General features: G+C 34.9%; 1 protein-coding gene across 7 annotated transcripts in view; it reads right to left on the bottom strand.

Moving 5' to 3' along the window:
* tead3a (TEA domain family member 3 a) overlaps positions 1–15326 on the bottom strand; it is a 96210-nt gene that overhangs the window by 27900 nt on the left and 52984 nt on the right. For 2 of the 7 annotated variants that reach the window (XM_088920806.1, XM_088920805.1), the window contains 4 exons: positions 12473–12537; positions 10230–10292; positions 10024–10086; positions 863–874 (listed from right to left, as the gene is read on the bottom strand). In XM_088920806.1, coding sequence (XP_088776932.1) covers positions 863–874; positions 10024–10086; positions 10230–10292; positions 12473–12537 — 203 coding nt within the window. The remainder of the gene's footprint in view (positions 1–862; positions 875–10023; positions 10087–10229; positions 10293–12472; positions 12538–15326) is intronic. The other 5 variants (XM_088920809.1, XM_088920807.1, XM_088920808.1 and 2 more) reach the window with 5 other exon arrangements.

The raw sequence follows: 15326 nt of genomic DNA, 5'->3' as shown, positions 1-15326 counted from the left end.
GAACTCTGGTCACCTTGATTTAACAAAAAGGGCATGCACAGTACTTCTGTTTGCTTAAGTGAAGATATTCAAAGATGATAATATAAGTAACAGTCTCAATCTCAGTCTATTATCTTTGTGATCTTTGTTCATACCTTTATAAAGATGTTCATATCACTGAGTTAAGAAATTCGCAATATGTTTAGTCCATAGTTCTAATATCTGACGTAAGGAAACTATTGGCTATCAATTAAATGTTCCTTTGTAGCATATTAACGACAAACCCAAGACCACAATCATGTGTGTTCTGGTACAACTTAAAAACAACTTAAAAAAAGAAAAGAAAAACAATCTACTATAATCTACTATAAAATAATCAACTCAAACTAAAAAATTATAATAATTATCAAATCATCATAATTATTATTATAGTTATTAAAATAATAATGATAAGAACTCAAACTCAGAAATTATAATAATGAGTAATATTAAGCATTTTGTGAATCAAGAGCCTGAACTGCTGTAGAATTAGGCATTTGCACTGCAGAAGAAGCATATAATCACAAGAGGTCTAAGACATCTCCAAAGATGTTGAGGTTACAAGAAGCAAGCTGCTTTGTGATTCACCAGTCCACATTAAATAAGCAAGCTATTATTGCCAAGTTGATCTCTGCCTAGAAAGTGCTGAAATATATGTGGCTTAAGTGCATGAAAGACAGTGTAGCTTAACTTCAACTATAAGCAGCTGCAAGAATATTAGTGCACCTGCCAGAAAGGAACTTTGCCATGCTAAAACTGGTAAATTGCACAGTGGGACAGCTGTAATTCATTGCCATAGCTGAGCAGATATAGTATATTACAAGAGGGACAAATCAACACTTACCAAGTTCATGGCCTAAATAAAAAAAAGAAAACATTAGTTTTTTTATGATGCAAGAAATCTTAAATTAGTTATTCACAGCTACTTTTCTATTACTTTTCTTTAAGTAAAGCCACAACTGACTATAGTCACTTAAGCATTAGAATATACTTTGAAATCCTATGCATGAACATCAGTTTCAGTAAAACACCTCTGTATACTGACATCTCTCTAATCATATTGGAAAAATCTAAATTGACATTGAATGACATTGTGACAATTGACATTGTCACACAGAAGACAAATTAGCAGGAACTTCCCGTTTCCCTTTTGTCACATTGCAATACAAAATAAGACAGGACTGATTTTCTAAGTAGATGAATGTTGACTGCAAAGAGCATTTATACTACAAAACAAAAAAAAAACATTCCCAATTTCAACACATAATTTGGGTTTCCAGTTTTCAGCATTTATTTGTGATCATGTTACCCCCTTTGAATTTATTGTGAACTAACAGTTTGTAAAGTGTGTGGTTGATTCATTTTACCTGTAAATCAGACTTAGACATGTCAAATGACATGGAGCATAACCCCATTATCTATTCTTACTGAGTTCAGCCACCAGTGTATGCATTGTTTTATGTTCAAACTTTTATTTTCGCTACTCAATGAACAGGAGATCTGGTGTCAAATAATTTAAAAAAAATAGCTAAGGCACTTGCATAAACAATTTCAACTGTAATCTCTAAAACCTTTTACAAGGAATCCACAACCCAGGTAGAGCTGATAACTTTATTCTTAATAAAGAAGTAGATATCATTTAGAATGCACTGTAGTTTAAAGGGTGGTAAGAAGTTGAAAAATAAAGGAGAACAACTAGAAACCTTAATTATGATCCAGTAAATGAAACTGTAAACATTAGTTTTAATTGGAATATTTTAAGATAAAAGTGTTGCTTCCTCCACATAAAATGTCGTATACATGTGCAACACCAATATGTATGATCTAAATGAATGTTGTTTACGATTACTTTTACAATCAGTATTTCATTACATTACAGCAATAAACCTGCTCACAATATTTGTCCCATGGGAAAGTTTATTAAAAATGTACTTTCTTACTACACCTGCTCCTTTGAAGAAGTATCAGAGTTTTAACAAAAAACAGATAATATATCTACAGCGGATATAAAAAGTCTACACACCCTAATTGAAATTGCAGGCTTCTGTGATGTAAAGCCAGAAATCAAGATAAATCACAAGATAAATGTCAAGACACTTTTCCACCTTTAATGTGACCTTGCAACCAACAAAATTCAAGAGAAAAACAAATAGATAATTATTAGGAATATAATTATTTTATTATGGGGGCTGTGTTCAGAGGTAACCAATCACATTCAAAATCATGTCCAAAGGTAAGCAGCATACACCTGCCATCAATGAAAGTGATTCTGATTAACCCCAAATAAAAACCAGCTGTTCCTGTAGGATTTCCTTGGAATTTTCGTGGTTGCATCCTACTGGGATAGCCATGGTCTGCAAGGAGCTGACAAAACATCTACGGGATCTTATTGTTCAAAGGTACAGATCAGGAGAGGGGTATAAAAGAATATCAAAGGCATTGAATGTACCATGGGGCACTGTAAAGACTATTATCAATAAGTGGAGAAAATGTGGCACCACACACAGGACAAGGAGAAAACGTATCAGGGATGTTACCAAGAGGCCTACAGCAACATTAAAAGAGCTGCAGGGATTCCTGGCAGGTACTGGTCACTCCTTGCATGTGACAACAGTCTCCCGTATTCTGCAAATGTCTGGGGAATGGGGTAGGGTGGCAAGACGTAGGACCAATTCTCATAAAAAAGTTAATCCAAGCCCGTCTAAATTTAGCAAAAAAATACATTCAATCACCCTAAACCATGTAGGAAAATGTCTTATGGTCTGATGAGCCAAAGTTGAACTTTTTGGACTTAATTCTAAAAGATATGTTTGGCGCAAAGACAACACAGCTCATCATCCAAAGAACACCATACCTACTGTGAAGCATAGCAGCATCATGCTTTGGGGCTGCTTCTCCTCAGCTGGGACAGGGGCTCTAGTCAAGATAGATGGGATAATGACTAGCTCCAAATATCAAGATATTTTGGCACAAAACCTGCAGGCCTCTGTCAGAAAGCTGAAGATGAAGAGGAATTTCACCTTCCAACATGATAACGACCCAAAGCACACACCCAAGTCAACCAGGGAAGATCAAAGTCTTGGAATGGCCCAGTCAGAGCCCAGACCTCAATCCCATAGAAAATGTGTGGAATGACCTAAAGAGGGCTGGGCAAAGGAGATCCCCTGGCAATTTGAAGGATATTGAACTTTTCTGCAAGGAAGAGTGGAATAAAATTGCAAAGTCCAGGTGTGCAAAGTTGATAGAGATTTATTCACAAAGACTTACTGCTGTAATAAATGCAAAAGGTGCTTCCACAATGTATTAGTTGGGGGATGCTACTTATGCAACCAGGGTGTTGTAGGTTTTTTTAATTTCAAGTATTTTTCCTAATAATTATCTATTTGTTTTTCTCTTGAATTTTGTTGGTTGCAAGGTCACATTAAAGATGGAAAAATGTCTGACATGATTTATCTTGATTTCTGGCTTTACATTACAAAAGCCTGATATATCAATAAGGGTGTGTAGTCTTTTTTCCAGGCTACAAGCTGTTTAGCTTGATTTCTAAGATCAAACAGCTCGAAATGAGATGATCTTTATGAAATTTCTTTATCATTTTATTATGATTTGTAATTAAGTGGTTCTTAGAAAACAGATCTGGACACAACAATCTACTGAAAAATAAAATAAATTATATACAAACAGGTACCCTTTAACTTCTGTATTCATGTTAGGAGGTGCCCAAATTATCCACACAAGAATCACTTAATTACAAATATACAAGAGCATTTACAAATATCATAAATAGCCAGGATTAGATCATAAGACTGCAACATAATTAAATGCTATTTGATGGTGACAGTACTAAGATTTCAATTCTCCATTAATGTTGATCCTCTACCACACCAAAAAGATTTGCAGCCTGTTAAACTGGTGACTGAAACAGCACTGTCCGAAATGAGTCTCACTGCACAAATAATCTCAGTGTTTGAAAAGCACAGTATGAAGAGAATGTACTGCTGCTAACTGGACAAAGATTTTAACCTATGAAACGTGTGAGGACCACACTGTTGGCAATAACTTATTTAATATCCCCATTACCATATATCATACTTAATATACCACAAAATATTTAAATGTCTCTTACAAATATAACACGGTAAAAAAACTTTTTGCCCCCATCATATGTCATGAGTGTTAATTTAGCTTAATAAGCCTTAATGTAGTCTTTGTACTTATTATTTTTTTGTCACTGTTTATATGATTCATTTGATATGAATATTATTTATAGGACTATTATTTACACAATTAAGGTTAGTAAAAACCTAGAGTAACTTTACAAACACTTCCATAATTTATGGCACCCTAATTCATTATAGTAGATCAAATGCACTATAATCTATTTTGTATACAAAAGTACAGTATAGTCTTGAGGCTAAATTTTTTATCAACTGAATATGTGCTGGAAACCAAAATATCAAACCTCAAAACCTATGTAGATTTGTGTGACAGCTTTGCCTAGTTTTACATCTACCAAATGCAGTATCTACATATTGTAATATTGTCTCTGCTAAAATAGATTGTCTGCAAAAAAATGTGCTGTTCAGTTCAAACTTAGGTACAAGAATAACATCAGTAGTTATTGGAATTTATCCAAAGTATGTCTCTGCAAAGGGATAAGTTAAAAAAAAGGTTTCTCTTATTTTAAAATAACAAATTAAAAAATGGACAATGAAAGTACTTTAATCTCCCTCTAGGCAAAAAAACAGCAACTGGCATGTAATTGAAATGTTTTTTGCTCTGGGTCAGATTTGGTATTTCATTTCTAAACTCCATAAAATTAAAAGGGAATTGCAGTTCCAATTTCTCACACTGGTTATTAAACCTCAGCACAAAATTGTGAACTTTTTGAAAGTACTCTAAGTTGACATGTTGTTGCAAACCCATAGGTGTCACCAGGGGTGAGAGTGAGAGTATCCATGAATTATGACGTGATACAGACCTTCCTTCTCACTTAGTCACTGTAATGACTAATGTAATGCGATGTATGAGCGAATTAAGTAGAGGCTGCACAGCAGATATTTTTGCACAGAAAGTTTCCTTCAGCAAAACTGTCTCGAAGTTGAGGGCGATATTTCTATTGGATTAAAATAGATGTATTTACAAGCCTGCTTGTTTAAAATGTAATACAATGTAAGTTTGCCCTCACCAGACGTTTTGTTGCCTCGTTCCAAATCACAGAATATGGCGCCACACATACCTGGATATTGTGATGTAAATTGGAAGTTTTACTGTTAATATGTACATTGTACTTTAAGTGTGGTTTGAAATGCACTCATCACTCCCGATTCTTCATAACCCCAAAAAGTAAAAACAGCATTGCAGTTCCCCTTAAAGATATAGAGATAAACTTTTTTTCTGTGTTATGCTGTTCTTTACCTCATCGTGGCCAGTCTAAGATTACCATTCCAATTTACACAGATAAAGGCTGGCAATTAGAATTGCCATTAGAACAGGTAAAGGCTGGGAATGAGGTCGACAAATAATTGAAGTCACAGAACATTACAGGAAATAATCTAATCTGAACAATAAACATCTACAAATAAGAACCCTTATATAGAGTGCCTTCCAACATTATTAAACTCCTTCGAAGTTTCTACATTTATTGTGGTATGAACTTGTATTAATAACGTTATTCAGACAGCATTTTATGTAAAAAAGGAATTTAAGGAAAATTAAGAAACTGTTAACTGCGTAAGTATTCAACCCCTTGCCTATAGTAAGCTTAAATCGGTCACAAATTCAGTGTAATGGTTTCAGTATGTCTATAATCAAAGTGGTTTCATTTTACTTTTCAAAGTCAATGCATGTGTCTCTATATGTTCCATCAGACAGATATTTATTTTTTAAAAATATTTATTTAAAATATTTATATTTATTTATTTTAAACTTGAACTCCTAGTTATCTAACAAAAATCAACCATAAGACCAAGAATTTTTGTAATCAAATCCAAGGAGTGGATAAGAAAAGGTTATTTATCCCTTTGAGTGCAGTACAGTATATTAAAAAGTCAAAAGTGTACCCATACAATCCAGACACTACCTGAATCTGGCTCTCCTTCCAAACTGAGCAACAGGCAAATTAAATTAATTAGGGATGCCACTTTGTAGCAATGACTTTAAAACATCTGCAATGTTCTATGAGATTAGAGTCACTGTTCATAGAATCAACGACATCCTGGTTCCTGTACAAAGTGGGCCTATATAGAAAAGTATCAGTTTACTTTAAGTTCCTTACTTCAAAAATAATCTTAAATTTCAAATAAAATATACTGCAGACACATTGAAAACATTTTAGTCAAAAAAAAAATGGAAGTTTTTAGTTTAAATACAACTGTCAAGCACCGTCGTAGCAGCATCATGTTATGTATGTTGCAAACTGTAGGTCCCTAGAGCAAAAACATCTTCCAGTTTTCTAAAACTGGGTCAAAAATTCACATTTCAGAAGGACAAAAACAGCAGGAGTTTTGATCCGAAGCCACAACCAAGTGGTCTGACAAGAAGAGAGTGAATGTCTTTGAGCAGCCCAGTCAAGAACCTGACTTGAATCCAAGAGAACATTTGCAGCAAGACTTCAAGATTGCAATCCATCAGATGTTTTAAACAGGCATGTCAGAACTGGAGCAGTTTTGCCAAGAGGAACATATTTGTACCTCCCCAATGTAAAAACCTATTAGCGACCTATCCAGAACTAGTGACGGAAGTATTGCTGCCAAAGGATTCCACCAAGTGCTGACTTAGTGGGCTGAACACTTATGCAATCAGTACATTTTATATAAGTTTCTTTATTCTAGGTTTTGCTGACATTCAAGTTCTTTCATACAGGTATATGACATTATTCAGTTTGATCATTATAACTTTGACAACAAAAATTGTATTTAAAAAAATATATACTTGACTTATTTGTGAATAAACAAAGTGATCTTATTGGCAGGGGTTGAATACTGTTGCTGTATATATAATCAATATAAATAACAAAATGTATTACTTTAGATTTATATATAAGGCGAGTGCTGGAATCAGGTTTTTCTTTCAATTTAAACTTATTTCATTACTTATATACTCTGTAACAATTACCAATTTTCACCATTAATGCAAGTACCCATTTATTACTATCAATGGGACAGAAGTACACAATCTTCAATAACCAAATAGTTTAATAAATTAATCCTATTTTTTAATAGTATAAGTGGCTAATGTTCCACGCAATCATACAAAATATAGATGCAAATGGTTTACCTCACTTTTATATGAACACTTTTAAACACATTTAAAAACTTATCAGGAGACTGAATGGGTTGCGCTAGAAAGAAAAACTACTAAACATTAATAAACTTCCAAAGTCCAATAACAGGTAAAAGGACTTTTAATGTCACATCAGAAGTACTATAAATTATGGTTCCAGATTAGTTTTGTTATTGCCGCACTCAAGATGTAGCAGGTATCTACTACATCTACACACAATTTGGGAATGTTCTGTAATACCACACTATTGTGTTATGTGCCTAATCTGCTTTTAAATTTGACTGGTGTGACTGAGCCAACTGCTCCTTTGAAATAACTACTCTCAAGATACTGTCAATCTTCAGGAACAATATGTTCACCTGCTGGCTTCTAACTGCAGCCAAAAACTTTTTTTCTGCAAGACTGGTTGAACACTGAGATTACATTAAATTGCAATTGCTATAATTCATTGACAAAAAATGTAATGGAAATAAGATAAAATTTACATTTTGTTAGAGCACAAATTGTGACAGTATGGTGACATTTTACCCATCTGCATAACATGTTTTATGAGCCGCTTCTCCTTTGTTTTAGTCTGTGAGTGCAGATATTTATGTAGGTTGCTTGCTTATGTTGATAACAGATTCAGAACAATGTTTTCGGTGAATACAGTCCAAAATGAGTGAGAGAAGTATCCAGACCAGCTGTACATTGAATGTTTCAGTCACCAATTTGAGTAGACAGAATGGAAAATCCCACACACATGGGGAGAAAAGAGGAAAGGTGGATGTCAAAGCATAGCACAGGAAAGCCTTCTTGCAGCAGCACTAGCGGGTTAGTCACAGCACCAGTGGTAAACCTGCTCGAATGTAGCATTAAGCAGCCCCAAGATCATAACTGGAAAGAATCTAAGTGCTATACAAATACAATACGGCCCACATAAGCCAAAGCATGCAAAAAGCACAAAATACACATTCTATAGACTCCTAAATAACAGCAGTGTTTGTGATTTATTCTTCATTCAACTGTCTAGCAATTCTCTAGATTCTAAATTGAATTTGCTTTCATCAGATTTGTTTTTGAAGTAACAACAATAGATTTTGTATGTTACCTTTTTGGTTAAATTTTGAAATGAGATTTCACTTTAACACTGTCAGGCCTACTTTTTAATGCCTGGCCAGATCATAACTAAGCTCCAGGGAATAGATCTGTTAGTGCCAGACCTCATAGGTGACAGAAAAACATCAGCAAATATGCTGATATAGTTATTTCTAGTCCTGTATGTTGTTCACGGTCTTTTGCAGCCTTTATTTCACTGATAATCCAGACCCACAGCAAATCCTACAAAAATCCATCAGTGATCTTTGTTAAACAACTAAAGAAACCTTCACCAGTAAAGACAAATAAGAGTTCAAAAATGCTCACCAACTGCAATAATCATGGGTATAATGTTCTCTAACTCTTAAGTCTTAAGTTTTCTTTATAGAAGACTATTTACAGAACAGCTAAGCCTCATACACAATTACATTATTGGAAGACTGGCACCTTCCAGGCCAGTTAATGTCATAGAACATAAGATTTCTATAAATGCATTTTGGTATTTTAACTGAATTACAAAAATAAATAATACAATTACATTACCCTCTGCATGTAACACCTAACAAATTCTCCTCTGCATGTCACGTCTAAAAATATACAATTGTAATTCTTAACCCTAACAATACAAAAGCTATAGCTATTCCCAGGAATTAAAAAATTAAAAACTGTTTTCCAAAAACAGTTACAGTTTTTTTTCAGTTACATGTGGATCTTACTACTGTCTATATGTCTATATAATGACTCTGCAAGCCTAGACTAATGCCTGCAAAATATTTTAGGCCAAAGATGAAATCCTTACTTCTTTCAGTCTTTCTCTTGAGAAATAAACCTTCATCAATTTGCACCTTAAATGTCAAAGCATCACTTCGACACTATCTCCTAATTAACTATGCATCAAATTTAAACTAAAGGCATCTTTTGTCTGACTTTCCCTGAATCTGATCCAGACTTTATAATTTTAAAGGCTTCTTACATAACTGATTTCTTAGCAATACTGAAAATCATAAACTATTCCCTGAACTGTTTGATTTGTCAACTTTGTGTTAATTTATAAGCAAATGGTTCAAAATTAAAAAAACAAATAAAATTAAGTTATTTTATATATAATCCATAGCTTATGCTACTTATGCTCCATGTAATACAATTCTATACTACTTCATTACCATACACCTTCTTATAATTCATCTTTTACTAAGGCACTTAACTGCGGAGAGTACTGTCAGTGCTCACTGTGCATATTATATTCAATTTACAAAAAAATGTCTTAATATATAATTTAAATTGTTGAAATACTAAAAATGTCAACAGAAAAGTTGAATGTCAACAGAAAAGTTTTCAGTGAATCGTGTGCAGCTGATAATTTTTTTGGAGACTCAAAATTGTAAGTTAAAGGTTGCTTTATGAAGGTGCAAGAAGCTAGCTTTGTTATCTAAACATTTTTGGATTTGATGTAAAATTGCACACTTTATGATTCTCTCTCTCTCTATTGTCTTAAAGTATAATCCTCCAACTTAATTAAAATCTACTGCGATTTGACTCTTTCCCCTTTTGGTGCCACTGCTCAGGTGTTCTGCTGGAGCTCTGGTTGGTTAGCTCAAAGCCAAGCTTTTAGAAGCCCCACCCAGCCCGCAAAAAAGCGCATACCTTCAGCTTTGACTGTATCTCGCGAGATTTTCTCCGGGCAAGAACCTGCAAATGGCTAGAAACCTGCAGAAAGAAGAGCAAAAGGGGAAGAAAAACAAAAAGAAAGAAAAACAAAACAAAAAGAAAGAAAGAAAAGAGAAGCCGTAACCAAGGAGGAAAGAGACGCCCAACCACACCCTACCCATGGAACCGCGGGCGGAACCTACCTTGATGCCCGCTTGATATTCCCGAACTTTCTTCCGTGCTAACACCTGTATGTGACTAGACACCTGGGGGGCGTGAAACAATTTTAAACAAACACACTCACAGTGGCAAAGTGTTGCAGTACAGTTCTCCAGAGATTTTCAGTTCTGCTGCAGAAGCCACTCATTGCCTAATGCTATTGTAGTCATGTATACATAGTGGGAGCTCACAGGGGAATATAAAATGTTGCACAGCGCAGAAACATCAGGAGCCACTGGTGTCTGTAAATACTGTGAGCTACAAAAAATAAGGACTCATTTAAAACTATACCTGGTAAAGAAAAAATATATATTTTTTGGTATTTGTAGTGTGGGGATTCATGTAGAACAGCAGCTGTTATGCAGTATTTGACCAAAGTTAATTCTATTCTGATTAATCAGACCACAAAACAATAAAACTTAAAAACACCAATGACGGTGTGAAAAAGCTGAACATATTAGATCATCACAATATGGCCTGCAATTTTTCCCAGCTCGCTCGGAAAGTATGATGGCAAAAACACAAAAGGCTACTGAATAATTTTATTTTCCCAATATATATACTTATTAACGAAATGACATTCTATGAAAAATGGGATAATTCCACATGGTTAAGATATTTGACTTGGAGGGACAGTTCTTTTTATCTTCATGGAAGTGTTATGTTTAAGGTATTCCTCAATTCTCAGTTATACTGTAAGCATTGGAAGACCAGTGTTCAACACCAATACTATAATTGAAAGTCAGATATTATTCCACTGTGCATTTATTATTCACACTGTTTACAGCACCTTTTGTCATGACTGGCTCATTTAAATAATTTTGGTTTTAATAAATTATTTTCTACTTAAAATATAAATATATATTTAGAATATTATAATACAACTTATTTTTATTTTAAAGACAATAGATTAAAAGTGTGTTTTAAAATTATTTAAGAATAAAGGTATAAATAAAAGTCTACAGCCTGGCTTTCATAATAATGGAACATACATAGCTTGTTTTATATAAAGCAAACTAATGATTCTGAGGTGTTTGATGTATAACTATTCACAACCCACCATGTGTATTTAGAGGGTGAGTTGAAAACATAAAAAAAAGTAATTAGAAATATGCTACCATATACACTAAACTGTCCCTGAGCCCTTGTAAGATGTCTTATACCATTTTACCATTACCTTTTTCAATTACAAATATATGCAATGTTTCTTGCAGACAACATAAGCTATACAAAAATGTAATAGGCTTTTCTTAGAGAGGAAGAGTTTGAAGAATTGTGACAGACAAAAGGTAGGGACTTTCCAGTGAAAAACTACATTCCCAGAAGGCATTTTTCAAATGTTGACCTTTTCTGCTTTGCAGTTCAGCCTCATATCTTCGTAAGTAATGACAATAATATTCTAATAGCCATCATATTGTATCTTAGACACTGAAGCTTTCTAGATATGTTTACAGTTATTGCAAAGTTCTTATTAAACAGAAAATGCTTCCCTGACTGCAAAATATTGCAGACTGGATCCTCAGATCCTCACTAGGTGGCACTATGCATCAAATCAGAGCACTATAACCAAAGTCAGCTAATTTTCCTTTGTGGGTAATATATATTTTTTAGCTAAGAACCTGCTGGCTGTGTTACATGCTTAATCATGTGTGTGTAATGTGATGGACTGACATTCCGTACAGGATGTAGTGTCATTTTCTGCCCTGTGCTTCTGGGATAGATCTCTGTCTCTTACCAAGGCTAGACAAACTTCTGATAAGGGATGGACAGGTAGAAACTGCAGTTTATTGATTTGTGTATGTTTTTGAAAGAATTTACTTATAAAAAATATTCCCACTTATTCTTGTCAGAATCTTTGGTATTAGCATTACAGTAGAAATTAAATATTTTATACTGTTTTATAAGTCTATATGTCAATTGTGGAAGACTTTAGGGCAGATGTATACTGATAGGCCAGGTAGGAAATGTTATTCTCTTTACCAAAAAGGGGTAGAGTAACAAAAAATTGCAAGTTACGCAATTCCATGCTGCAAAGTAGATAGAAGAAATGCAATTTTTTGGCTGTTGAGCACTTTTCAGGTGACACCTGCAGAAGACACCTCAGTCAAGACATGGCTGTTCTTTCTACTTTGCATCGTGGACTTAAGCTTTACTTGTTCCTTTGCAGCCAACACATGCTTACGCAGCTCCCCACTCAAATCCCCCCCCAAAAGAGTTGTGGTTTTACCTGTTTTCTTGTGCGGGTTTTTCCTGTCCGCAACTTGATATACCTCGCTATCAACTCATTGCGACCTATACAACAGAAAGGAAAAGAAGTTTTATTGTTTAGCATGAAAATTTCTTCCCACGTATTAACTGACCAACAGCATGTCTGTGGGATTTACTAGAAGAAATGCTATCAAATTTATTATTATATTTACTGATCATTAAGATGTAGTTTGAAAGAGTAAAGATCCTAACAAGTGAACAACAAAGAGCTTGTTTTTTGTGCTGAGAATAGGGAGAAAATCATCTGGCACTCATTAGCTGCACAATGACTTCTGAGAAGCCAAACTAAGGTCAACTGGGTTGAAATCCATTGAGTAAGCTTTACAGTTAAATTTTACTTCATGTAATCATTTAATTGACTTTTCCAAATTAGATAAATCAGGATTAGTTAGAATAACATTAAGTTATAAAACTTATAAGACTCAGGAAAAAACATTCAGGAAAATGCACACTATCTAAACATCTTTTAAAATGTTCTACAAAATAACCACAAGGTAGAACCCATAATGTACATACTTCACTTTTAGTTACTTAGCCCTCAGCGAGAAAACAAGACATGTTGAACTTAAGAGAAGGAAAACAAAGATGGTGTGTATACATGTTTTATTCTGAACTATGAATTTAAAAATTTCATTTAACACGCATATTGTACATAATCAGTAATAAAGGTAAAGCCCTATCATAGTGCAGATATGCTTTTCAGAGGGAACTTCTCAGAAGAGCCCTGAAACCTTCCAAGATTTACTATGTTTTAAGGCAGACAGAAAGTGTCAGTGAACTAAAAAGCTTTTTATGCATCATGTATGTAAGGTCAATTGTATATTTAGCAGCATTTAAGTACTCTGTCACTTCTACCATGAAAACAAAACAAAAAAAAAACATTACTGCATTATACAACTGATAAAAGACAAATGATCGCTTCAGGAGGAAACTTCCACACGCACAAATTCCAACAAATCAGTTTGAAATGTCAGCACCAAGAAGGAGGGGCTTTAGAAAAAAGCTTCAAAATGAAACTCATTCTTCTGGCATTCAAAGGAAAAAAAACTGCCTAAACTGGAAATACCAACTCCAGCACACAATACTTAGAAAATAAGTTAGAATCCTCTGGAATTAGTTCTATCAAACATTAATGAGGTTATGCTACATTTGAAAATATTCAAAAAAGGCAGCTCTTAATCATCTGCATTTCTCCCAACAGATTGTGAAAGCAACTACACCTCCTTTGGCTAGATATGAGGTCAAATTGGGCTTAATTTATCTAAAGTCATAGTTTATTGCATATATTATCTTTTTTATCATTATAACACATAACTCAGTTTTGCATACTGGACTTCTTCAGTTTTTAAGCCCAGTACTAGATACTAGCACCATGGTACAAAAATTAATCCTTTATTTGTTCCCGTGAATCTGACTATGTTGAAATATAATTTATAACTTCAACTTACTGTCCAATGTGTTCTCTGTTAGGTTTCCACATTATAAATATATATCTTAAAATAAACTGTTAAGAAAAAGATTAAATACCACTGGGCTTGGAGAAATCACCAGCAGTCCAACTGCTGCTCTTTCAGCTCATACACACAATGCTGCAGGTGAAACAGCAGGCACAGATGCAAAGCAGCCAGTAGTAATAGAGGAGAAAAAGGAGCTTTGGAAGCTAATATCATTAATCCCCTGGCTTTTACAAAGGAATAAGCATTGAGACACAACCAGCTGAAAAAATAATGTAGAAAGACCGCTATATAGATGGTGTTCATGAGATGTCAATGGAGTCTGGATGAGAATGAGAAACAAACTTGGGAATGAATAATAATAATAATAATTGCTTACATTTATATAGCCCTTTTCTAGACACTCCACTGAGTCCCTGTTATAAGTAACAGGGACTCCCCTCCACCACCACCAATGTACAGCATCCACCTGGATAATGTGACGGCAGCCATAGTGCGCCAGAATGCTCACCACACATCAGCTATTAGTGGGGAGGAGAACAGAGTAATGAAGCCAGGTCATAGATGGGGATTATTAGGAGGCCATGATTGGTAAGGGCCAATGGAAAATTTGGCCAGGACACCGTGGTAACACCCCTACTCTTTTCGAGAAACACCCTGGGATTTTTAATGACCACAGAGAGTCAGGACCTCAGTTTTACATGTTATCCGAGGACGGCGCCTTTTTACAGTAGTGTCCCCGTCACTATACGGGGGCATTAGGACCCACACAGACCGCAGGGTGAGCGCCCTCTGCTGGCCCCACTAAAGTACTAAAAGCATACTTGGTTTTAAAGTGCCTGTGATTAGGGATGTTAAACGTGTTCCAAGTAGCTTTATTAGAAAACTTTATATAAAATGAAACAAAGACACAACACTATGAAAACTTAATGTCATGGCAATAAGTTGGTTGGTTGGACTGCTGCTGCCCTTCCTACATGTAATTACTACTGACATACTATTACCTCTTCCCATCCTAGCGCCATGGACCATGTTACCCTACTCCCCACCACATTTCATGTTACTGATCTGCCCCTTTGTGGATTAACATGCCTGCCCCAATCCCTCAACATTCTTAACATTCCACAGAGCCCATCACATCTGTGCAAACCAGTCTGATTGGTCGGAAAACCACAACTACTGTATGTACACGAAGTCACTCTCAATCACGCACCTTCATGGAGAAACAGCAGCTGGAACTTTAACTCTTTACAGACAAAGCACTCACTGTCTTTTCCAACTGCATTTGGGCATCACTGTAGCTACACTCCCTGCATGTTTCTCGGACAGCATTTTTTAAAAGTTTTTTCCTCCCCACCT

This window comes from Atractosteus spatula, chromosome 7, assembly GCF_055471065.1.
Source record: "Atractosteus spatula isolate fAtrSpa1 chromosome 7, fAtrSpa1.hap1, whole genome shotgun sequence".
Classification (NCBI taxonomy): Eukaryota; Metazoa; Chordata; class Actinopteri; order Semionotiformes; family Lepisosteidae; genus Atractosteus; species Atractosteus spatula.
Note: the sequence above shows the minus strand (reverse complement) of the source record. Positions and strands in the feature narration are given on the sequence as shown.